Consider the following 26900-nt stretch of genomic DNA (forward strand, 5'->3'; position numbering starts at 1 on the left):
TGACATAGGAGTTGTAGTTCTGGAAATATAATTTGTTAATATGTAAAATGGGCTTAGGTTCTAGGTTAAGATAATTACAAATAGGTTTTTTTTAACCTACTTGAATGTCCAGATGGAAATTTGAAAGTCTACACTATTGTTTGTTATGTAGGATTTTTTGGTGCATTGCAAGATGTCCTATAATCCTGGCCTCTTTCCACTAAATACCAGTGGTCATCTTAATTGTTTTGACAACTAAAAAACATTCCCTTTAATTTTAAAAATGTTCCCCAACTCTTAACACCCCCGTTGAGAACTACTGGTCTTAGATGTATTAAAGGTAAGAAAAATTAAAGTACTAGAGTTTTATATGACTTATTTGTCATTATGCATTGACTGCATTTAATAAAAGTTGTTAATTTGAGACTTTTGCAATTAAGATGACTGTATTAATGTTATTTTTCCTAGTAAAATGAATGAAAATAAACCTGGTGACTCACAGAACCTTGGTAAGTAACTGTATTTAAAATAATTTTATTACAGTGAGTTTTAAATATGTTTCTGAAACATTAGGACTGAAGAGGAATGAATTCCCTGGCACATACTTAGTTCGTTTGTCCACGTACTAAAGTATAATACTGCATATATTTATTTCAACAAAAACCTATCAGAAGACAATGTATTTGCCAAATTTTATTTCTAATGTATATATACAAGATATGATTCGTATCTCAATAAAACAATTATTTAAAGGAAAAAATGCAGATGAGAACAATTTAAACAGTGTAAAAGTTTAACATGAAAAGAAAAACTGGCCAGGTGCAGTGGCTCATGCCTGCAATTCCAGCACTTTAGGAGGCTGAAGCGGGCAAATCACTTGAGGTCAGGAGTTCAAGACCAGCCTGGCCAACATGACAAAACCTCATCTCCACTAAAAATACAAAAATTAGCCAGGAGGTGCATGCCTGTAATCCCACCTACTCGCTAGGCCGAGGCAAGAGAATCACTTGAACCCGGGGGGGGGGGGGCAGAAGTTACAGTGAGCAGAGATCGCACCACTTCACTTCAGCCTAAGTGACAGAGGGAGACCCTGTCTCAAAAAAAAAAAAAAAAAAAAAGGAAAAGGAAAACTTACCTCTACGTGCTCATAACAATCTTCCCAAATAGATGCAGTCCATTTTGACCTTTGCTTTTAGTTGTTGTTTTCTTCATTTATTATAAACAGTATCTGTTTATATGATGAGGAATTTAAATGATTACACACTTCTGCCACGCTCCCTCACCCACTGTATTTTAGATCTTTTTAAATTCCCTCTAAAATTAAAATAATATTCTTACAACTCTATATCTTGACCATTACTTTTAGAGTATCTTTTGACACCACATTTTGTTGGAAAAGGAAATGTGTGCTCCTAAACCTCTTCTACTTTCTTTCCCTGCTTCTGCCTCCAGACTTCTGTCAGCTATGCTAATAGTTCTGAAACTTCATACTTCATGGACTACCTCTATGCATTTGCCAAATGCAAATACACACCTACTATTGATACTTTTTCCTAAGATTGACTGTTTCTTTACATGAATGTATTTAAGGTAGAAACTACTTCATTATTGTAATAGAAACGAGTGTCATTTACTACACTAAATGGCAATCTTAATGATAAATATAATGAAATCAGGGCAATTTTACCAAATTTTAAACATTAAAAGCAGGAAGGTACAAATGAATATAAAAATAATCTACTTATAAAAATGCATTCCTGAAACCTAGTCTGTTCTGCATTCAGGGCCCTCCATACTGGGTAGAGGGAGACAGAGGGAGAAAGGAACAAATGGAAAACCACAGGTCCACAGCATACAGCAGATGCACCTCCGTCCCGGGTTCATGGCAAGAATTTTCCCTCTTCTATAGTTTCAGCCAGTTCACAAGGACTCCTGTTTTGTAGATTGAGCTAATTCTACATAGTCCTCTTTCTCTTGAGCTTTATGTACACTTGTAGGTAAAAGTGTAGGTATTGGGGATGGAGTTAAGGTGGAGCTTACTGGTGTAGGATGTCCAATATGAATAAATGGCAATTTACTGGCGTTAATGTGAACAGCTCCCTTGTATGGAAGGGAAGGAAGAGGAGCTGAAATATTTTAAAGGGTTAGGAGAGAGACTTTTGAGTTATGACTTATCCCTTTAAACTGGAGTGAGGGAGGGCAGAATAATTAGGCTCTTTCCCTATATTAAATATGAGCTCATCCTATTTCTTTCAGTTCTAGAATCTATTTGGTGAGCTGCCTATTAACAAATATAATAACTTTTAACATGTGACATCTATTCTTGATTACATATATTAGTCAAGGTAAATAATACTAGTTTCCATAACTGGTAAACCCTGACATCTTACTGGTTTAAAGCAATAGAAGTTTATTACTTGGTCAGGTTACAGTCCAGTATGCATGGGTTAAGGAAGATGGAGCAGTTAGGGAGTTTCTGTGGCATGCAATCATTTAGAGATGCAAGCATCCTTCATCTTGTAGGGATCTACTTCTTAGGGATCCTGTCTTTTCTCTTCAGCTAGTGATTTTCAACTTGTTTCATTAGCATCTTAATAAAATTTTCTGTAAAAGTAAACATATATCAGAAAAGATTAGTTATTTTAATTCTAACATTGAGTTCTGTCTATATGTCATATCCTGTTAATTATTTTAATATACACTGTCTTATTTAGTCCTCACTAAGGCATAGTTTTTGAGGTAGCTACTATTATCCTCATTTTTATGATGAGGAAATGGAGTCATAAAGCACTAGTGAAATAAGCTAGTTACAGAAAGACAATACTGCATAATCTCACTTATGTGTGGAATATGAAAAAGTCAAACTTATAGAAACAGTATAGTGTGGTTACCAGTGGTTGGGAGGATTGGGAGATGTTGGTGAAGGGATACAAAATTTTATAATAGACTGGTCGAATAAGTTCAAGAGATCTATTATACAACATGGTGACTATAGTTTGTAACAATGTATTGTATACTTGAAAATTAGTAAGAGTAGATTTTAAGTATTCTCACCACAAATAAGTGGTAAATATGTGAAGTAATACATATGATAATTAGCTCCATTTAGCTGTTCCACAATGTGTACATATATCAAAACATCGTGCTAAACATTGTGAGTATATACAGTTTTCTAAAAAAGCATTAGTTGAGTCTTAACTCAGATCTCTGACTCTACAAGTTGTATTTGTGTGTGTGTTGGGAGGGGTGGATAAAATAGACATAAAATTCACACTTTAACTATTTTGAGGTGTTCAATTTGGTGGCATTTAGTACATTTACAATGTTGTGAAACCATCACCACTATCTAGTTCTAAAACATTTTAATCACCCTCAAAGGAAACCCTGTACCTATTAAGTAGTCACCCCTCATTTTCCCTGTCATCAGCCCTGGTAACCACTAGTCTGCTTTTTGTATGTCCCTGTGGATTTACTTATGTTGGATAAAGTAATCCATAAGTAAATTGAGTAATACTGTGACCCTTTGTGCTTGACTTCTTTCACTTAGCATAATATTTCTAGGTTTATTCATGCTATAGCATGTATTACTACTTTCATCCTTTTTATTGCTGAATAATATTCCATCATATGGGCATACCATATTTTGTTTTTCCATTTATCCATCCTTTGATGGACATTTGGCTTATTTCTACTTAGCTATTGTGAACAGTGCTGCTATGAACATTAGTTTACAAGTATTTGTGTGAATATCTGTTTTCAGTTCTTTGATATATATATCCAGAAATAGAATTACTGTGTCATATGGTAACTCTTTGTTTAAATTTTGAAGAACTGCTGGACTATTTCCCAAGGCTCTACTCCATTTTATATTTCTACTAGCAGTGTGTGATGGTTTTGATTTTTCCAGTCCTTTGTCAATACTTGTTATTGTCAGACATTTTGATTATAGCTATCCTCGTGAGTGTGAAGTGGTATCTCGTTGTGGTTATTATTTACATTTCTCTGTTGACTGCTGACCAGTGATATTAAGGATCTTTTAATGTGTTTAATGGCTCTTTGTATATCTTCTTTGGAGAAATGTCTATTCAAAGCCTTTGCCTATTTTTAAATTGGATTGTTGGTGATTTTGTTGAGTTATAAGAGGTTTTTTTTTTAATGCATTTTGGATACTAGATCCTTAGATATGTAGTTTTCAAATATTTTCTTGCATTGTGTAGAGTGTCTTTCACTCTCTTGATAGTGTCTTTTTTTTTTTTTTTTTTTTGTGGGGGGGACAGAGTCTTGCTCTGTCGCCCAGGCTGGAGTGCAGTGGCACAATCTTGGCTCACCACTGCAACCTCCACCTCCCAGGTTCAAGCAGTTCTCCTGCCTCAGTCTCCCGAGTAGCTGGGATTACAGGCACATACCACCATGCCCAGCTAATTTTTGAATTTTTTTTTAGTAGAGACAGGGTTTCGCCATGTTAGCCAGGCTGGTCTCAAACTCCTGACCTTGTGATCTGCTGCCTGGGCCTCGCACAGTGCTAGGATTACAGGCATGAGCCACTGCACCCAGACGGTAGTGTCCTTTCAGGAACAAAAGTTTTAAATTTTCATGAAGTCCAATTATCATTTTTTTCTTTTGTTACCTGTGCTTTTAGTGTCATGTGAACTCTGAGAAACCATTGCCAAATCCAAAGTCACACAGATTTACCCTTATTCTTTCTGCTAAGAATTTTATTTTAGGTCCTTGACTGTTTTTGAATTAATTTGTATATATGGTGCGAGGTAGGGGTTCATCTATGTTCTTTTGCATGTAACTGGTTGTCCCAGCACTATTTGTTGAAGAGACTATTCTTTCACCATTGAATGGTCTTGGCACTCTTGTTGAAAATCATTTGACCATAGATGTATATATTTATTTCTGGACTCTTTTTCATTGATCTATATGTTTATCCTTACGTCACTACCACACTGTTTTGCTTACTGTAGTTTTGTTGTAAGTTTTTAATCTTCTCCCCTGTTTTTTGGTTAGTCTAAAGGTTTATCAATTTTGTTGATCTTTAAAAAGAACCAACTTTTCTTTACTCCCTCTATTGTTTTTCCATTCTCTATTTTGATTATATCTACTCTAATCATTATTTTTTTGTTTCTTCTGCTAGCTTTGGATTTAGTTTCTTCTTTTTTCTAGTTCTTTAAATTGTAGGTTGGTTATTGATTTGGGATTTTCTTTTTTAACATAGGCTTGCATGAGCCTAAAAATCAGCCAGAGGTGACAGCTTAGGATTTCTTGGGTCATTTCTGAGCATGTGTACATCTCTGGGCATGCACGTGGACTTCTAGATTCTCCAGTATTATGCAGAAGGTTTTCCAAACTTTTATTCCCTCGTGTACCCTCTTTTCTTCTTTCCTATGCCTTTCAGTCTGTCTGCTGCTTTCCCTGTCTGTTTTCCCTTGTCCTAGGCTACTACAGCTAGTATATTTGTTTCAAATGTTTTTTGACAAACAGCAGAGGCTCTAGCCCTGAGAATGTTCTGAAGCAGGTGAAAGAAAGGCAAGCATCTGAGCTCATCCCTCAGGGAACCATCATACAAGTCAAAACAATCACTTTTTTTTTAGAACAAGGTCCATTTTACCCCCTCTTGGACCAGTAATCTGTACCAGGAACATGGGCCACCCCAAAACCACTGCCCAGCTGGGCAGTGGGGAATGGTAGGTGGGTAAGTTAAAATGTTCTCATCAAAATTAGTAGTTTGTTTCTTCATTAAGCATTCTCCTAATTTTTGTAAGTTTTTATTTAGATTGTAGAGCTTCTAAAAAGTTAATTCTAACAGTTTTTGGCAGTTTAATCAGAGTTTTGTAGTTCCCCAGTCTGTCATTTTCAGTGATGTTACTTCATAAATTGCCATTTTAACCGTACACTGGAATTTATCATTAAAGATTGGTGAAGAGCATAAAGTTACAGTAATGTGTCAGAAGTAGGTATTGGAAATTTTAAGTTACTGATGTCAATATTATATGATTTGCTCTCCCAGAAAGACTTTAACACAGAAATTGAGGGAAGCACCAGTTCCACAGGTTTTTTTGAAAAATTTAAATATATTTTTATATCTATTTACTTTTTACCTGTTAGCTTGTGTTTTCTGTCGAAAAAACGATGACTGTCCTAATAAATATGGAGAAAAGAAAACTAAGGAGAAATGGAATCTCACTGTACATTACTACTGTTTGGTGAGTATAATTTATAATTAAATTTTAGAAATTTGGTATTCTAAAGAAGATAGTAAGATTCGGACACTGATTTCTGAGAATTGGATAAGTCATTTAACTTCTCCAGATCTCATTTTGTCTATCTCTAAAAATAGACTTTTTTATATTGAATTCTAAGATTCTGAAGTTACTTGGTACATATAAAGACCTATCATTATTACTTGTTTGTTTGTTTGTTTGTTTCTTTCTTTCTTTCTTTCTGTTTAAGGCCTAAGTGAAAAAAGGAGAAAAGGATTAGGTCTATAAAGTGGGTATTTCTTTTACCACTTTCTTACTTCATTTGTTGCTAGTGATAAATCTGAGAAAAGACTTGTTTGAGGGTTCAGGGAGTAGAATAAAAGTATTTTATTTCACACAGAACCTGAAAAGAAACCTTTTGGCTAAAGGTAATAAATATTTTTGGAAAAGGAAACCAGTTACTTTATGCATCACTCAGAAGAAAGCAAATGAGTGTTTTCATACTCAGAGTTAGTCTCTCCCTTGTTTCCCCTCCCCTCCACCAATTTCTCACCTCACTGAATTCGTGCCTTAAGATATTAGTGACACGTTACTGCCTTAGCATGCCACATTACTACCTTACATTAGTACATACAGTGTTTCTTGATACTGTATCGTTATCTGCTGCTTAACAAATTACTCTGAAATTTTAGCAGATAAAACGTTTGTCATCTCACACAGTATCTGAGGGTCAGGAATTTGGCTGAGCTGGATAGTTCGGGCTCAGAGTCTCATGAGGTTATCTTTGAGATATCAGTCAGATTACAGCTGAAGACTTTACTAGGTTGCAGGATCCATTCACCTCTGATGGCTCTTTCATGTGGCTTTTGGCCTCAATATCTCCTGACTATTGTCAGGAAACCTCAGCTCCTTACCTCCTGGGCCTCTTGGTAAATAAGGCTACTCATGGCATGGCATCTGGCTTCCCCCAAAGCAAATGATGAGAGAGAGGGAGACAGTGAGAGAGAAATCAAGATGGAACCATATGACCTAGTCATCACAACCGCTCACTAATGTCTCTTGCTTTATTCTATTGGAAACAAATCGTTAAGTCTAGTAGCCCACACTCAAGGGGAATTAAGCACCATTTCTTGAAGGAAGAACTATCAACAAATTGTGGACATATTTTCGAATCTACCACTATCCATGTTAAAATTATTTCAGTGCTTCTTTGAGAAACCACCTAAAGTATTCCTTGGTCCTCTAAGACTACAGTCTTGTGCTTCAGTACCTCATAGGTTAAATAGAGTAGTACACTGGCCTGGGAACTTACTTATAAGAGAACATGAAGTTGTCATTCCAAATATGTTTATAAGTTAGAGTCTATTACGTTTTGCAGTAAAAAGAAAATCTTTTCATTTTTGTATGTTTATTTTACTTTTTTTTCAATCAGGAAAGGAAGATTATATTATTTTACTTTTTATGCAGTAGAATTAGGAGAGCTGTTTTATCTGTCTGCAGGTTATGTTTTCATAACAAATTCTTAGTGTGTGTCACTTGTTATCACTTGTTTTTCTTTACGATATACTGGTTAAAATTCTAATCACAAATTTGCTCTACAAAGTGTTTTTGAATTATGTAATAATTTAAGTTGATCATATCAAAATTTCCCTTATGTTCTGTCTTATTAAGTGAGTGTAATACTTTAAAAAAAAATACTGACCCCAGACTCAACTCTTTTAATATTCTATTTCATTATGAACAAAAAAGTATAGTGATGTTACAAATGGTAATAGAATGCTAGAGCGGAAAGAGACTTAGATACAATCTAATCCAGTGTTCTTATTTTCATGTTTAAGGTTTTAGACATTAAATTACTTGCCTAGGGTTCCACAAGTTTCAGCGAAGCCTGGCTTTCAAGCCTGGATTTCTTATTCACATTCTACACGTTTTCTGACTCAGGCTTTCTTAACATATATAAACAGTGAAGCTTAAGTCAAATTTTAAAACAGTCAAACATTCGTTACTGTCGCATTGGATTTTAAAATTCAAATGTTTATGTTGTCTAGGGTTTAATAGGTTTTCTTTTAAATACTGCCTTAATGATTCAGAATTCAACTAGATTTAGAGTTAGCCTGAATTAATCTGAATTGTCGCGATCTGTATTCACCACTCCTTTTTGTTAAGCTTAATTGTAGGTCTTCTTTCTTTCTTTTTTTCTTCCTCTAACCCACCTAACCACTCTCTGCCTTCCTTCCTATCTTCTTTTCTTTTTCTTTCTTTTTCTGTTACTTCCTGGAATACTTTTAGAAACTTATTAGGATATACAAGCTGATAATATACAATGCCTTCTGAATCAAACAATGTAAGTAAGCTCTTACTTTCACCATGAAAAATAACTCCTCTAGGGAACTACTTGAAATTTGAGCCATTTTATGTCTATTTTTTTATTAGACTGAATAGTATGGATATATATTTTTAGTGCCCAACTAGTTTCTTAGAGATTATTTTCTAATTGAGAATATATTCATAGTTGATGTCAAGTGGAATTTGGCAGAGAGGTAAAGAAGAAGAAGGAGTTTATGGTTTTCTAATAGAAGATATCAGGAAGGAAGTGAATAGAGCTTCTAAACTGGTAAGTAAATTATTTTATTATTAACTAAATGCCATAAATATTGCCAATACTTGGGAAGTATTTTCTGTTGGTTTCTGTACTAGAAATTTATGACTTTGATTATATGCTTCAATGCATATTTTTGTCATTTAAATATGGTAAGTTTTAGGAGGACAGTTTATATTTTTGCCCATGAAAGAAAGCTTAATTGACCCTGGATAATACATGTGACAATACCGACTTCACTTCCTTATCTTATTCCAACATGTCCATCAGAATTGACCATCAGAATTATGATCATAACTCCACTCTGCCATTCTGCAAACCTTCAATCCTGAGTCAACCCAACCGTTTACTTTTTTATTCTAATACCTCAGTTGCTGAGATTGGAATGTTGGGTTGAGTTAGAAATTACACAGCTTTGCAGACTGGCAATTCATGATCTCCGTATCTCCTGACCCTTTTCTGACATTGTGTGGTTATATTCAGTGCCCCTTTCTATTCTCTAGGATAGGCATTCTAAACTTTAACTCCTTGCTCATTCAGCTATCATTTGTGCATCTTCTGTGTATTAGCCACTATGCTGTATGCAGGGAAATGTCTCCATATGGTCTGAGTAAAAATAATGAGAAAGAATGAGATTTGAAGTATAGGGAGTTCTGTTTAGAGAATGCAATACTGGAATTAATGATTTTCATGGGGGAGCATTTTGGGTGATGAGGGGATTCATCATTACACTGGAGGGGAAATGAAGGACACTGACACATTATAGTTGAAGAAGTCACAGAAAGATTGTCCCATAAATGCTGAAGTTGTTTAGACTTTGTTTCGACAGATGCCAAAGTCTTGAGGTGGAAGAGTGCCTAGGAAGTTAGCAGATAACAGAAAGGTAAATGTCATTAGGCTCAAAGGTCCAAATTTTTCAAAGTGTGAAAATGAAGTTGGCCTATAATATTGAACAGAGAACTAAAATAATGTTCTCTTTGTCCCCTTTCTTGCGCCTGTCCATGTCCTACCCTGTGTCAAGTCTGGAAATTAAGGAGGATGGAAAAATAAACAGCTTTATTCAAGAAGGTCTACAAGGGAAGCACATAGAAACATTTATTATTTTAGTTGAGGCAAAGAAGTGGAGGCAGTTATTTTTGAAGATATCGAGAAGATAGGAGAGTTAATGGTAAAAAGAGAGGTTCTAGGGCACAAGGAAAAACCTTGGGAGAAAGGTTAGCATGAATCTAAGGACTATGCGAGATACTAAATGTGAGATATTAGTATCAATTCCTAAACTTCCTGGTGATAGTGAGCTTGTGGTAAAAGGTGGTCTCTAAAGGTCCCCTTATGGTTTGGAACTACAGATTGAATATCCCTTATCCAAAATGCTTAGAACCAGAATTTTAGATTGAAATTTTACATTTGAAATTTTTTTCAGATTTAGGAATATTTGCTTACCAGTTGAGCACCTCTAATCTGAAAATCCAAAACCCAAAATGCTCCAATGAGCATTTCCTTTGAGCATCATGTTGGCACTCAAAAAGTTTTCAATTTTGAAGCATTTTGGATTTTTGGATTAGGGATATTCAACCTGTCCTTATTTTCTTAAAACACCTGAATCCTCTCTATGTATATTGTGAACCCTTGAAAAGAAGAGTCCCATTTGTGAACTCAAACTAGAATTCCTTGTTGTCAGTTCATTGGGAGAGTTTCAGGTTGGCCAAGTATTCTCCAGTGACCTAGGTGGTGCTCAAAGGGGTCAGCAGTAACTCTGTAATCCCTGAATCAGTGAGCATTTTAATTGCAATCTTAAGAGTTCCAAAGTGTTTTAGGTACTGTTCTGTATTTTGCTAGTGATTGATTCATTTAATAAATTTTCCATTTATATACCACTGTTATATTTCAGTTAGTGGCACTGGTAGTATATTCATTTCCTAGGGCTGCCATAGCAAATTGGCTGCTTAAAACAAGTTTATTCTCTCACCATTCCGGAGGCCAGAATTCTAAATCCAAGTGTCAAAAGGGTTGGTTCCTTCTAGAGGCACTGAGGGAGAATTAATTCCATGCTTCTCCCCTAGCTTCACATGGCTACTGGCAATCTTTGGAGTACCTTGGCTTGTGACAGCCTAACTCCAGTCTATTTCTGTGTTCACAGACCTTTCTCTGTATATGCCTGTGTCTTAAATCTCCCTCTCCTTTCTCTTGTAAAGACATCGGTTATTTGATTTAAGGACTACCCTAAATCCAGGATGATCTCATCTCAAGATCCTTAACTTAATTACATCTGCAAAGACCCTGTTTCCAAATAAGTTCACATTCACAGTTACTGGGAGTCAGGACCTGAGCATAACTTTTTGGAGACCACTCTAAATCCACTATAGGTGTCTTAACACTTTTTCATTTGTTCAGAATAGAGTGATCTTAGCCATTTTTTTATAAATTGGTTTATAGTATTTTCCTATTCTTGATGAGTATTGCCTAATTTATGTGCTTTCTCTTGAGATTTCAATGAGATGTTTATGTATATAGCTTTTATGTTTGTAAACCCTTCAATTTAAAATATTTTAGTAGGAAGGAAAAGGGGCTTCTCTGTCTTATCCATGTGTTAGGCAAGAGATGTTTTCTTTATCGAAATTGTTATAGGAGTGAATCTTTGTTGTCTTTAGATTGTTTCTGGGTAAAACAGTTTTTTCAGGAAATTTATTTAACATACCATTATCACAGCTGTTACGTGAAGAAATAATTTTCAGATTCCCCACAAGGAGTATCTATTTATGTCTTGATCATACTATAGTACTCAGATTTTTTATGTTGTGACCCCTGTTTTCACATATTCTTCTAGAAATGCTGTGTTTGCAAGAAAAATGGTGCTTCAATTGGATGTGTTGCACCTCGATGTAAACGAAGTTATCATTTCCCATGTGGACTTCAGAGAGAATGTATTTTCCAGTTTACTGGCAATTTTGCGTGAGTTATTTAACTGCTAAATATGAAAGTTCAATGTTAAAGAATAGTGGAAAATACATATCCCAATGATACAATACTAGTATAAATTTTCTGTTTAGAGCATTAGAGTTTAGATATAACATTATATATTACCCTCCTACCCACCCTTATGGGGTCATTTCTGTGTGCCAAGTCTTGAGAATTACCATGTCTAGGATGGACCTAATGATTAGTATTCATCTTCAAATTTCAGCTTTTGGATATAACATGAACTTGTTAATTTATCCATAATTCAGTGAAAATCTCCACCTTTACATAATTCTAGATTTCTGTGTCACTCTTTAGAATTATTGTCGACTTACTCTTCACAGGGCTGTATGCATTTCTCACTGAGTAAATCAAAGGCATGTAAATTTGATTGAGTCCACAAAATAAATATTATGCCCTAGGATACCCTGAAAATATTTGCTTCCTGAGCACAACTTTAAACATCAAGATTTTGTAAATTTTGACATTTGGTATCATAAGTATTCTATTTCTTTTAGTATTTGGATTTTTGACCTATTTAATGGGTTGTTACCATGTAAGAAAACTACAGTTTAGAAAACACAAATGGAGATAAAGTGAATTGGGAATAGGTTATTAATTGCATTTTATGTGTTATATGACTAAATTATTTTTTAGGCATAAGTTCCTGCCTCCTTTAATTTTATACGATTTTGAGCATAACAGTATGTACCCAGTAGTTGAGTACAATAATGTGTATACTGCATTGCTGGCAATATTACATAGGATTCTCAACATAATTAGTTTCTGAAATTCTGTATAAGTAAGTCTCACTACAGAAAAGTTCAGATTTTGAAGGTTCAGCTCTCTCCTTGGTCATAGATTGTGAGACTTAATTTTTAACTCTTCAGTCTGTTGTGGGTGAATTATAAGATGGAGACGAATGAATTTTATTTTATATATGTAAATTACGGTGTTTTCCAAGTTTTGCTTTCAGTTCATGAAATTTTTTTTTTAAATAATTTGCATTTTTAGGTCATTTTGTTGGAACCATCGACCTGTTCAAATAATTACATCTAATAATTATAGAGAGTCCTTACCTTGCACCATTTGCTTGGAATTTATTGAGCCTATTCCAAGTTATAACATATTACGAAGTCCTTGTTGTAAGAACGCTTGGTTTCATAGAGACTGTTTACAGGTAAGATACATGTTTTGTAAGCTTTCTCTGATTGATATAAAATTATGGCTTACTGATTTAAATTTTAAATTAGAAAGAATTGACGTGTGTATTAGCTCTTATCACTTGTTAGTTTTAAAACAGCTTTAAAGCACTTAATTTGAAGCACATTTTATATACAAAATTCACCCTATTTAAGTATGCAATTAAGATTCAAAAAATACTTTAGATGAAACTTTTTAGTGTATATTTATACTTACAGAATTTTGTTGTTTTTACCTAAGGATTCTGTTTGATTTCACAATGAATAAACTAGATTTTAATTCCTAAGTTTCATTTACATATTTAAGCTGGAAAACCAGGATATTTGAAATGATAAGAAGCTTGATAGCAAGTTAAGATATTTAACCATTAGTAGGCTTTTCTTCCCTTTGGTAAACACTTTACCATACCTTCTTAACAGGGAGTTAATTACTGTCAATTAATTAAAAATATTGGTTCTTTGAGAGTCATCTTATGTATCAAACCTTATTACTACTTTTCAAGTAAATAGAATATGATAAAACACACAACATTAGACAATTTAATATTTTTTGATTCTGAAAATACTTGAAAACTTTAAAAAGATTCCAGTTATTAGTAACATCAAATATGTAATATGTACATGTGAAAGTGCCAGCTGATAAGCTTAAGTTTACTACTGTTTCTTAAATTTTATTATTGTTTAGTAAAATGAAAGATTATTATTACTAATTGTCCACAGACATATTTTTAACAGTTAAAAGATGTAGACCGGGCGTGGTGGCTCACATCTGTAATCCTAGCACTTTGGAAGCCCGAGGTGGGTGGATCACGAGGTCAGGAGATCAAGACCATCCTGGCTAACACGGTGAAACCCCGTCTGTACTAAAAATACAAAAAAAAAAAAAAAATTAGCTGGGCGTGGTGGTGGGCTCCAGCTACTAGGGAGGCTGAGGCAGGGGAATGGCATGAACCTGGGAGGTGGAGCTTGCAGTGAGCCAAGTTTGTGCCATTGCACTCCAGCCTGGGCCACAGAGGGAGACTCTGTCTCAAAAACAAAAAAAGATGTAAATTCTCTTATTTCAATAAAATCTTAAAAATACTAACAGTACTAAAAGTAGTAAAGTTTGATACCTTTTTTTTTTTTGTGGTGTGGACCTTGAACTTTTATACTTAGGACTATTCAGTTAAAAGTGCAGGATGAAGGCCTGGCACAGTGGCTCAAGCCTGTAATCCCAGCATTCTGAGAGGCCGAGGAGGGCAGATCACCTGAGGTCAGGAGTTCAAGACCAGCATGGCCAACATGGTGAAACCCTGTCTCTACTAAAAATACAAAAAAAATTAGCTGGGTGTGGTGGTGCACACCAGTGATCCCATTTACTCGGGAGGCTGAGGCAGGAGAATCGCTTGAACCCAGGAGTTAGAGGTTGCAGTGTGCCGAGATAGCACCACTGCACTCCAGTCTGGGCGACAGAGCAAGATTCTATCTTTAAAAAAAAAAAAAATGCAGGATGAAGCCTGTTTTGTTGGGGAAATATTAGAAATTCATTTAATACTTGCAAAGAGGTGTTTATAAAAGGATCCTAGAGAGTGCAGTTAATAAACAACATTGTGAAGTGTTATCCTTACCTATTCATATTATATGAGAATCTTTAAAAAGTAATTTGTTTTAATTAAGGGTTTGTATTTGGATGAATATAATTGCTGCCAAATGTGTCGTCTTGTTAATTTTGTAGCAGTGTGTTATTTTTCATAAGATTTTTCTCATTTATATGTTATTAAGCAAAGAAAGGTTCTCAAACTTGACCTAGTATCGTTAAGGCCTTTGGTGAACATTCTGAAAATACCGAGTTTTAATTTTGTCGTTAAAAAAGTAGAAATAATATTACTAACAAAAAAGACTAGGTCTACTTTATGCAAATATAACTGAAGATCACAGCCACATGGACACCTGTCTACAATAAATATCACTAAGCAATTATTACTATACTTGATTAGAGCATACTAAGGATGGGGCTAATTCTTGAGTCACTCTCTCTAAAGGAGTTCCAATAACTTTTGTACTCTAGTATTGTTCTTAACTGAAATAGCACATGGAGTCTTATCCAATCTAGATAACTGTATGTGGTTAAACAAATGTTATTATTTCTAACCACTACAAATGCTATACATTGGGATTTTGGGAGAAGAGACTAGAGATTGATATCAAAGAAATTGGTAAAAACTTTCCACTCTCGTGTCTAGAGAATTATCACTGTTCAGCTTGGATTTTTCCATCGTTGCTCTAGTCTTGTTGGTATCTTCCATGTGTCTTATCCTGTTTTTTCCCCTCTCTACCAGATACTTCCTTTTATCATATACCATATTTAGTTAAAGATCTTGGCATCTGTCTGCAATTGCTCAAATATCCTTTAGATTCAGAGATTTCAATAACCTGTTGTTTCCCTTCCATATATGGGTGGGTGTGTGTGTGTATGTCACTTGCTAATTGTCTGAACCTGGAATCCTCTTTATTAGCTTCTCTCTTCACCATCCATAAATCATTTTCCAAGTGTAATCAAGCCTACTTAGTATATTCTGTGTATCCTTTTTATTGCAATTCTACTCTCACTGCTTTAATTTCAGACACTGTTTTTGGTAGACCACTAGTTGGTCTTTCTCTGGGGCCTTATTGCCTATTAATTTATTCTTCACACTGCTGGCTTTAACTTACCTACCTAGCCTCTACTTAGTTCAGTTTGGCAAGAATGTAATCCTTAAATATATTATTAATTGTACTTTCCTAATTGCACATTCTCTCTCTTGCTGGGGAAACTTCATATGTATTATTCCCCATCCTTGGAATGTCTTTTGTCCTATTTTCCTGGCAAACCTCTATTCCTTTTTCTAAACTTAGCTTGTGCTTTACTAACCCTCTGACGTATTTATCAGTGTAGACTTAGATACTCCTTCCTGTTTCTTTCATGTGTATACTTAAAATGCACACATACTTTTACATAATATTGTAGTTTTATACCTGTATACCTACTCACTAGAATTCCTTGAAGTTGAATCTGTCTTGTTTTATTTTTGGTACATAATACCAAAAAGTTTCCAATTTTGAAGCATTTTGGATTTTTGGATTAGGGATATTCAACCTGTCCTTATTTTCTTAAAACACCTGAATCCTCTCTATGTATATTGTGAACCCTTGAAAAGAAGAGTCCCATTTGTGAACTCAAACTAGAATTCCTTGTTGTCAGTTCATTGGGAGAGTTTCAGGTTGGCCAAGTATTCTCCAGTGACCTAGGTGGTGCTCAAAGGGGTCAGCAGTAACTCTGTAATCCCTGAATCAGTGAGCATTTTAATTGCAATCTTAAGAGTTCCAAAGTGTTTTAGGTACTGTTCTGTATTTTGCTAGTGATTGACTCATTTAATAATTTTTCCATTTATATACCACTGTTATATTTCAGTTAGTGGCACTGGTAGTATATTCATTTCCTAGGGCTGCCATAGCAAATTGGCTGCTTAAAACAAGTTTATTCTCTCACCATTCCGGAGGCCAGAATTCTAAATCCAAGTGTCAAAAGGGTTAGTTCCTTCTAGAGGCATGGTGTTTGGCATCTATAAAGCAGGAGTTAACTATCTGTTAATTAAATGCATAGTACTAGTTTTTACTGGGGACTGGCTACTCTTTCCAGTAGGCTTACAGTTTCCTGTTTCCTTCTGAGTACCCTCTGTCTGGTGCTTCTGTATCTATATTTGCTATAGCAATGAGGATAGGTTTTATACTTCTCTCGTTTGGGAAGAAAGCTCTCTTAGAGATTGAGTTAAAAACAGAACCAGTGATGATTTTTATGTAACATTTAAACGCCATTTCTAGATGAAGTAACTCAGGAGTTTCATTTTTTTCTCACATTTTAGAGGACAACACAATATTTAGTAACATTACACAATAAGTAAAATGACATTACACAATAAGATTGAAAAAATATATGGGTGATGTAAAGCTAAGTATTAATTAGCTTTTTTTTAACCATTGGGGGAAAAAAGAATTCTAGATTTTAGCAGTGGGATAACTTAGTTTATAAGGACAAAGTTTGAGAACCCACTGGCATAGAAAATGTTTTCATAATATATTGTTAAAAATAGCACATGTTCTGTTACATAATACATCACCTGATAACAGACTTAAATCATTAACAGTAGACTTTCTATTTTCCACTGTAGGTTCAAGCAATAAATGCGGGAGTGTTTTTCTTTAGGTGTACAATATGCAGTAATAGTGACATCTTTCAGAAAGAGATGTTGAGAATGGGAATTCATATTCCTGAAAAGTGAGTACCATTTAGCCTTATGATAAAAAGAGATATTTTAAATGTAGGATTTAATAGCAATGGAAATGATCACCTATGTCTGATTCAGTGAGCATGGACAGGTAGCCATTTCAAATGGTGAAATGCAAAACCTCCTCCCCCAGATGGCCAGTTCTTGGAAAGCAAGGACTGTGTCATAAATGTCTCATTCATTGATTTATAATCTCTTTATAAGTAGCTCAGCTATGTCTAATTTTAATTGATTGACTTTGTACACAATTATAAGACTTCAAAATGGTATGTATAAATTGAGAGAATCAAGATGTGATTTAAAATATGTAAGAATTTTCTTAATACTTAAGCATGAAGAATCCAGAAATAATGATAGTGAACTTAAAATTAAAAATCGAAAGTGAAATATTTGGAAAAATGTGTTGTAAAAAATTTATTGTTAACTTTTCATTTATCGTGAAAATTCATTGAGACTAATTAACTGTATGATAAAATAACACGAATGGATTTATATCTTAAAGAGAATCCTAAAAAGGACAAGTTTTATTATTCTCCTAAGTATATAAAAGTTTTTATTTTAGGCCAGGCACGGTGGCTCACGCCTGTAATCCCTCCCCTCACTTTGGGAGGCCGAGGTGAGCAGATCACCCAAGGTCAGGAGTTCAAGACCAGCCTGGCCAACATGGCGAAACCCCATCTCTACTAAAAAATACAAAAACTAGCCGGGCATGGTGGCGGGCCCCTGTAATCCCAGCTACTTGGGAGGCTGAGGCAGGGAGAATTGCTTGAACCCGGGAGGCAGAGGAGAATTGCTCTTGACCCGAGATTGTACCACTGTACTCCAGCCTGGGCGAAAGAGCAAGACTCCATCTCAAAAAAAAAAGTTTTATTTTTAGATTCATTCCTGATCCTCTTATGTAACATTATTTATAGGTCAAAGCATATTTTATATCTTGTTTCTTTCATAGAGATGCTTCCTGGGAATTAGAGGAAAACGCTTATCAAGAGCTTCTGCAGCACCATGAGCGTTGTGATGTTCGAAGATGTCGTTGCAAAGAAGGGCGAGACTATAATGCACCTGATAGGTATTTCTGAAAGTTCAGTTGTTCTTAGTGGTTCCTTGTTTAAACCTTCTGCTGACAAAGTAGGTTTTATAGTTAGTGAAACGTAGTTTTGCTCTTAGGATGTTAGAAGTTTAAACTGAGATGAGGGATATTTTCTAATGCACATTTACGTCCGTTTACAGAGAAATTTTTGTGCTTAGTATAGATGTAACCTATTTCTCTGTTGTATTATCACGAGACTCTATTTTCTAGAGCCACACTGTTCTATCTGGTGGCCAGTAGCCACGTGTGGCTATTGAGCACTTGAAATTTCCCTTTTCCAAACTGCAAGGTGCTGTAAAGACTTAGTTCACTAGGACTGCCATTAACAAAATACCACAGACTGGGGGGCTTAAAAGAAATTTATTTTCTCATAATTTTAGAGGCTGGAAGTTTAAGATCAAGGTATTGACAGGTTTGGTTTTTTCTGAGGCCTCTGTCCTTGGCTTGCAGATGGCTCTGTTCTAGCTGTGTCTACATGAGTTGTCCCTCTGTCAGTGTGTTGTCTATGTCCTAATCTCTTTTATTTTTATAAGGACACCAGTCATATTGGTTTAGGGCCCACCCATCTAACTTTATTTTACTGTAATTACCTCTTTTTTTTGTTTGTTTGTTTTGAGATGGAGACTTGCCCTGTTACCCAGACTGGAGCACAGTGGCACAATCTCGGCTTACTGCAACCTCCGCCTCCCGGGTTCAAGCGGTTTTCCTACCTCAGCCTCCCGAGTAGTTGGGATTACAGGTGCATGCCACCTTGCCTGGCTAATTTTTGTATTTTTTTTTAGTAGAGATGGGGTTTCACCATGTTGGTCAGTCTGGTCTCAAACGCCTGACCTCATGATCTACCTGCCTCAGCCTCTCAAAGTGCTGGGATAACAGGCATGAGCCACCACACCCGGCCATAATTACCTCTTAAAAGGCCTTATCTCCATGTATAGTCACCTTCTGAGGTACTAGGACTTAAGATTTACTTCAACATATGAAGTGCAGGGAGACACATTTCAGCCCATAGTCATTTTATTATGACTTAAAGAACTTATGTGACCAAATAACTTAAAATTTGTTGTTAATAATTTTTATGTAGATTACATATTGAACAAAACGATAATATTTTGGAAATAAAAATATACTATTTAACTTTTTTATATTTTTTAATGTGGCTACTGGAAAATTTTAAATTACATATATGGTTTACGTTGTATTTCTATTGGACAGCACTATTCTAGAGGGTAATTTAACTAGATTCATCTAGCACTGTTTCTTTTGGACCACTATAAAAAGCGTTTGGCATTTGAAATTTATTGATTACTCTTTCATAATGTCAGTGGCTCTTTTATTTGACAGTAATTTTGTGCATTTTAGGTACAATGTACTGTGTTGCATAGTAGGAACCAAGAATACCTTCATTTTTTAAGATGTAGGATAAGAAGTAACAAATCCAGTTTACAAAATTTATATAGGAAATTTCAATAAATTGTTATCACTGTTATGTAATCTTACTTAACATAGTAAGCTCAGTGTATAGAGCAGAATATTGGGAGCCTTGTTTCATGAAACAAGGTTGAGTCAGCTACTATATAATTGTGAAGATTCAGCTAAGGTCTAGCCTGCTCTGGAAAGTTTCCTGTAAGCAGCTGTCCTCATTCCTGATTCCCTACTCTGGGCTAGGGGTTCCCTTCATTGTGCTTGTTACAGTATAGTTGGCGTTAAATTTAATGCTATTAAACCAAAAATTCTTAGAAGGCAGAGATCTCATTGAAGGTGTCAAGTAACTGTATTCTTGCCTGTGTTACTTATCTAGTGACCCTGATTATTCATTCATTAACACCAATAATACCTCCCTCAAGAGTTTTGCTGAGGCATAGATGACATAATGTATATAGGATTTTAAGAAGCAATACATTCATAATATTGATATTTTTCAAATTTATTTTAGGCTGTTCTTTGCCTATATGTATTTCTTGTATACCATTGGTCTCTCAATCAGTAGTTACAACTTTTCTTTCTAGGACAAAGATATTGTCTATCTGAATGACTGCTTTGTAATCTCATACCCTCTCATCCTAGTGAGAGGAAGGCAGTTTTAGTGAAAGGCAGCATGGTTAGTGCTTAAGAGCATGTCTGAAGCTAGATAAACTGAAGTGGAAACCTCAATCTGAGACTTGGCTAATGTGAACTTGAGTGGACAAGTTATTGACCCCTCTGTGCCTTGATTTCTTCTTTAAAATGGAAGTAACAGTGGTTCTATCTACCTTCTACAATTGTGAGGATTAAACTTTTCATATGAACACAGCGAGAACTGGACTTGGAGCATAATAAGCACTTAGGTTAGCTGTTTCTTCCTCCTTATTGTTGTCACTGGACAGAGACTCTCACATATAGAGGACACACGCTAACATATGCACACCCACACAGAGGGATGATATGCCCCCACCTCTGGGGTAGGGATGATGTCTAGTTACCTCTCTTGCCACTCACACTTTCACACACGCAGGGAGCTAAATCTGTTTCTAAACAGAGAAGGTGTAGTCATACCCAACAAAAAGGCTGGAGCCCCACACTATAGCCCACACACATAGTCATGGAGAAAATATGAATATGAATATGTGATGGCATACATCACATAACACAGGGGGAAACATGGAGCTGGGAACAGATGACAGAGAATATAAATATGAGCCAGGTAGGAGGTCTGGATTCTGTTGAACTGCACAATATCTGAGGTGTTTGAGCAAGCTTATTTTAGGAAATATTCCTCACCTTGAAATTTACTGAATGTTTCTTCCATATCAGACACACTGACACAGCAATCTCCCTGTAAGCATAGTCATCTCTAAATAGAAAGGAAAATTTATTTTCTCCCTCTTAATCATATTTTGTCTGATGTTTATATTCTTTGTGTATGTGCATATGAGTGTGATAAGTTAGTTTTGGTTTTTACATTAGAGATATTTAGAGAAGCAGATAATCTTTTTCCTCTTTTAGAAAATCAATTGGGTGGGTGTGTGCGTGTGTGTGTGTGTGTGTGTGTGTAAGAAGGCAGGCCCTGTGGACATTGCTAGTGGTTGAAACTAGAATAAACGAAATGTAAGTGTCTGCTTTTCTTTATGTCCTCAGCAAATGGGAAATAAAGCGCTGTCAGTGTTGTGGTTCCAGTGGCACACATTTAGCCTGCTCCTCACTACGGTCATGGGAGCAAAATTGGGAGTGTTTGGAATGTAGGGGTATTATCTACAATTCAGGTAATTTTTTGTAATTTTGAATAAAGTTTTTATTCAAATGTGTATTATTTAAAAGTTTTTACCTATATCTCTGTTATGCTAACATGGAAATTTAAATCTGTAGGAGAGTTCCAAAAAGCCAAAAAACATGTATTACCCAACTCTAATAATGTGGGGATTACAGATTGTTTGTTGGAAGAGTCATCACCTAAATTACCCAGGCAGTCACCTGGATCCCAGAGTAAAGATCTACTGAGGTATGTATTTTGAATTGGAGAAATACATAAAAATCTATTTGGAGAAAATTATGATAGGAAATGCCATACACATTTAGAATATTAGGTGATCATATAGTAGTCTAGAAGAGTGTTTTTCAACCTTCAGGACCCAGCGTGTGATCATGAAATCAATGCAACCAGCATTTTAAAGAAAATGAAATGGGATTGAATAGAATACAAAATACCAAAATGCATCATACTTGGGAAAAGTGTATCTATCCTAATTAATTTTTTTGTGTATGGAGTAATGATGTAAAATATATTTTTTATTATAGATCACTTTCAAGATAGTTTGAAAAACACTGATCTGGAAAATGTGCTTAAAATGTTATTTGATTATAGAGTAAGACAGGAAATTAAAATATCAAGCATACCATGTCACCTTATTAAAAGGAAAGAATCCTATTTAAAATAGAAATTTTTTTTCTTTTGTCTTTTTTTTAGAAATAAAGTCTCGCTCTGTTACCAGGCTGGAGTACAGTGGCATGATCATGGCTCACTGCAGCCCCAATCTCCTGGGTGCAAGTGATCCTCCCACCTGAACCTACCAAGTCTCTGGAACTACAGATGCATGCCACCATGCTTAGCTAATTTTTAAATTTTTGTAGAGATGGACATCTTGCTATGTTGCCTAGGCTGGTCTTGAACTCCTGGTCTCAAGTAGTCTTCCCACCTTCGCCTCCCAAAATGTTGGGATTACAGGTGTGAGCTTTGATGTTATAATCATTGTTTGCTTGTTTACTGTCAATGTCAGGAGTCTAAATGTCAGCTCTTCGCTTTAGAAAGTTTAAGGCGTACATACTATTATCACATTAATTTCTGTTCCCATAAGATAGCAAAATAGGCTGGGTGTCGTGGCTCATGCCTGTAATCCCAGCACTTTGGGAGACCTAGAGGTTGAGAGATCGAGAACATCCTGGCCAACATGGTGAAACCCTATCTCTATTAAAAATACAAAATTTAGCTGGGCATCTGTAGTCCCAGCTACTTGGGAGGCTGAGGCAGGAGAATCGCTTGAACCCAGGAGGCAGAGGTTGCAGTGAGCCAAGATTGTGCCACTGTACTCCAGCCTGGTGACAGAACCGAGACTCTCAAAAAAAAAAAAAAAAAAAGATAGCAAAATAATAAGTTACTTTCAAAATCTTAATTAAATAAGATTGGAATTACATCTTTATAATGTTGGGTATTTGTTCAGCTGTAGTTAAGATTTTTATGTTTATATAGATTTGCAAAAGAGTTTTTAGAGCCTTGCTTTATCCAATAGGGAAGAAGTAGAAAATTAGTCGCTAAGCATGATGAAATACATTCTTGTTAAAAATAATTTCAGTTTGGGTATGGTGGCTCATACCTGTAATCCCAACAGTTTGGGAGGCTAAAGTGGGAGGATCATTTGAACCCTGGAGTTTGAAACCAGCCTGGGCAATGTTAGGAGACTTCGTCTCAACAAAAATATTTTAAGAAAATAACCAGATATGGTGGTGTGCACCTGTAGTCCTAGCTGGGCAAGAGGCTGAGGTGGGAAGATCATTTGAGCCCAGGAGGTCAAGCTGCAGTGAGCTATGATCATGCCACTATACTCTCTCCTGAGTGGCACAGCAAGACCTTGTCTCTAAAAAAAAAGTTTCAAGTTTAAAACCTTAGAAGATAGTAAAGATAATTTTTGTGAAGACATTTGATAACTGAATTTGTAGACAGGTAGAATATTAAGTACTCTTCAAAATTTGAAGAATATCTGTTTTACTATGCCACTTGTGTTAACTCTACGGAAAAATCTGTTACAAATATTGTTATACTTTTAGTATCAAAATAGATGTTCACATTATTTTAAAATAATTTTAATATTTAGATTTCCAAAGATGTTACACCAGGGAAGCTTGACTCCTTGCTCCTGCTTTAACATGTAGTCATGTTTAGAAGAATAGCATCAACATTCCCCTGATCAGGCAGGAGCAAGGAATCAACATACTATAAAAAAGGTATGTTTCTGAAGAATTGTCTTACTTCCAAAGGACTTTAGCTTTTATTCAACATAAGTTAATGAAGAGAGGATGATATAAAAAAAGAAAAAGCAAAACCTGGCCCACACTAGGGCACTGTAATGTCTTGGGGTGGGACAAATTCATACTTGGTATAGAAAATGATCCATGGGCATTGCCCAAAACAAATTTATTTTTGAGAACATTAATTCCAGTTACAGATGGAGAAACTGAGGGAAGGAGTGATTGAGCTGGGTTATATAGTCACTTGGATTGTTAAAACAGATTGCTGGACTTCATGCCGACAGGTTCTGATTCTATAGATGTGCTGTAGGGCTCAATAATTTGCATTTCTAACAAGTTCTGGGGCAATGCTGCTGCTGGTCTGGGACCACACTTCGTGACTTACTGGTCTAGACTAAAAGGTACTATTTTAGGAATTGTGAATTCTGTTTATAATATTAGCTCTACTGTTAATTATGACTTTATGATTTAAAATATATTGTGTAATCTCTCAAAGACATTTTCTTACATAGTAAGCAGAGATTACATTTGCTTTTTTAAAAAAAGGATACAGTAAACGTGAAGTAAACTACAATTAAGAAACTTAATTATAGCCATTAGCCAGGAAGGTGAGAGTTTGGGCTTTATTTATTTATTCATTTATTTATTTATTTATTTATTTTTGAGACGGAGTTTCGCTCTCGTTGCCCAGGCTGGAGTGCAATGGCGCGATCTCGGCTCACCGCAACCTCCGTTTCCCTGGTTCAAGTGATTCTCCTGCCTCAGCCACCCGAGTAGCTGGGATTACAGGCATGCGCCACCACACCCGGCTTATTTTGTTTGTTTGTTTGTTTGCTTGCTTGCTTGCTTGAGATGGAGTCTCGCTCTGTTGCCCAGGCTGGAGTGCAGTGGCCGGATCTCAGCTCACTGCAAGTTCCGCCTCCCAGGTTTACACCATTCTCCTGCCTCAGCCTCCCAAGTAGCTGGGACTACAGGTACCTGCCACCTCGCCCGGCTAGTTTTTTGTATTGTTTTAGTAGAGACAGGGTTTCACCGTGTCAGCCAGGATGATCTCGATCTCCTGACCTCGTGATCCGCCCGTCTCGGCCTCCCAAAGTGCTGGGATTACAGGCTTGAGCCACTGCGCCTGGCCTTATTTTGTATTTTTAATAGAGAGACAGGGTTTCTCCCTGTGGGTCACGCTGGTCTCGAACTCCTGACCACAGGTGATCCGCCCTCCTCTGCCTCCAAAGTGCTGGGATTATAGGTGTGAGCCACCGCGCCCGGCCTGAGATTCTGATTAGTAAACCGGAATTCACTGGTTGGTTAAATTTGAGATAATTATCTATCAACTTTCTTGTAAATGATTCTAATTTGGTAAAAGATTGGGATGAGGAATCAAGAATTTAAAACTAAGATTATCAAATAACTGTTTTTGGTTCTAGTAGCAGCCATTGGTACGATTTTGGATGGAAGTTGGGAAAGAATATCCTATTAATCTTTTTTTTTCCCTCGTCATGTTTTATTGGCTATATAACTGCTGTTTCACATAAAGTACTTTAAAGTACTTATCTCTATGTTTAAATTCATGTTTTATAGGCAAGGCAGCAAATTTAGAAGAAATGTATCAACACTATTAATAGAGTTAGGATTCCAAATTAAAAAAAAAACTAAAAGATTATATATCAACAAAGCCAATATCTGGACTAGTGCCTTAGATGCATTCAGAAATCGAAACTTTAATCCTTCATATGCAATTGAAGTAGCATATGTTATTGAAAATGATAATTTTGGAAGTGAGCATCCTGGATCAAAGCAAGAATTTCTGAGTCTCTTAATGCAACATCTTGAGAACTCATCATTGTTTGAAGGGTCCTTGTCAAAGAACTTGTCTCTAAATTCTCAAGGTAATTATTTTATTTATTGTTGTATATACCAAATATCACATGTATAGAAAAAGAGATAGATAGCTGGTTAGAATTGATATTTAATACCTGTGCTCTAAATATACAGTTCACTTTGTTAATAAACTACTGACAGAATCACAGGAAAGTGGGAAGGGGGAGTGACAGTTGAAAAAGTAAATTTTGTGGTGAAACATTTTTTATTTAAGAATATACATTCTTTATAGCAATATTCTTCTAAAAATTAATCCATAATTAAGTGTAACTTTCTCTTTAATCTCATTTTAATAGAGTGGCCAAATGGGGATGATTATTTGAATTCCTCTTGTTTGTATATTTGGAATTTGCGGTTAACATAGAGTTTTTATAACATAGTTTCCTAGTCCACATGTAACCAATTTTTCAGTATACTTTTGTTTGCAATAATTTTTTTTTTTTTTGCACAATTATGTATATGATAGTTTTCTGTCTTTACTATTGGTGAGAACTTAAGGTAATTATAACAGGCATCTCAAAACAGTGGGTAATTCTAGCATTCTCTTTTAGGGGCTTTTTTACTACTTTTGCTGCAATAGGAAATTCGAAAGAAAATGAGAAGGCATTTCATTTCATTTCATTTGAATTTCCTGCTATATTTTTTGTAAACATCCTCACCATTGCCTAAAGCATCATTTTTACTCTGTATAGTTCACACAGTTTAATTGTAAAATCCCTTTAAAATAAAACATAAAAATAAATAAAAAGCTTTCCAAATAGTAATGTTAACTCAAGGCAGCTTTGGTATGGTGGAGAGTACGTGAATTTAAATCACAGCATCTGAATTCAAGTTTGTACACATCTAGTTCTTTACATCCTTAGTTACTCTCTCTGGATCTCAGTTTCTTCATCTGTAAAATGTGATTATGAATATGTAACTTATAAGATTATTGCGCAGGTATGGTTAATGTCCCTTATTAATAAGTTGCTTTCAACAATTTAAAAATTAAGGAAAAATTTACTTGATTGTTTTGACACATCAGAGTTGCTAATACATTTGAAATGACAATTTTAATTCAAGCTCTGACAGTAAGGTAAGACAGCATGTACTGTTGAGAGTAAATTTGTGCCTTTGGGAAAGATTATTTAATGATATAGATCAAGAACCTTAAAAATGTTCCTATCCTTTGACCTATTAATACCATATGTAGGA

General features: G+C 35.4%; 1 protein-coding gene across 9 annotated transcripts in view; it reads left to right on the plus strand.

Annotated features, from left to right (window-relative positions):
* G2E3 (G2/M-phase specific E3 ubiquitin protein ligase) overlaps nt 1-26900 on the plus strand; it is a 60090-nt gene that overhangs the window by 20245 nt on the left and 12945 nt on the right. For 3 of the 9 annotated variants that reach the window (XR_012415693.1, XR_012415694.1, XR_012415692.1), the window contains 11 exons: nt 448-488; nt 6091-6188; nt 8698-8799; nt 11609-11733; nt 12754-12919; nt 17129-17235; nt 18195-18311; nt 21447-21571; nt 21675-21807; nt 22273-22530; nt 25407-25714. Coding sequence is in view for 4 of the 9 variants with exons in the window: in XM_045396255.3 (XP_045252190.1) it covers nt 452-488; nt 6091-6188; nt 8698-8799; nt 11609-11733; nt 12754-12919; nt 17129-17235; nt 18195-18311; nt 21447-21571; nt 21675-21807; nt 25407-25714 (1318 nt within the window). In the remaining 5 variants the exon portion in view is untranslated. The remainder of the gene's footprint in view (nt 1-447; nt 489-6090; nt 6189-8697; nt 8800-11608; nt 11734-12753; nt 12920-17128; nt 17236-18194; nt 18312-21446; nt 21572-21674; nt 21808-22272; nt 22531-25406; nt 25715-26900) is intronic. The other 6 variants (XM_045396255.3, XM_015453269.4, XM_005561011.4 and 3 more) reach the window with 4 other exon arrangements.

The sequence above is a fragment of the Macaca fascicularis genome, chromosome 7 (assembly GCF_037993035.2).
Source record: "Macaca fascicularis isolate 582-1 chromosome 7, T2T-MFA8v1.1".
Taxonomy (NCBI): Eukaryota; Metazoa; Chordata; class Mammalia; order Primates; family Cercopithecidae; genus Macaca; species Macaca fascicularis.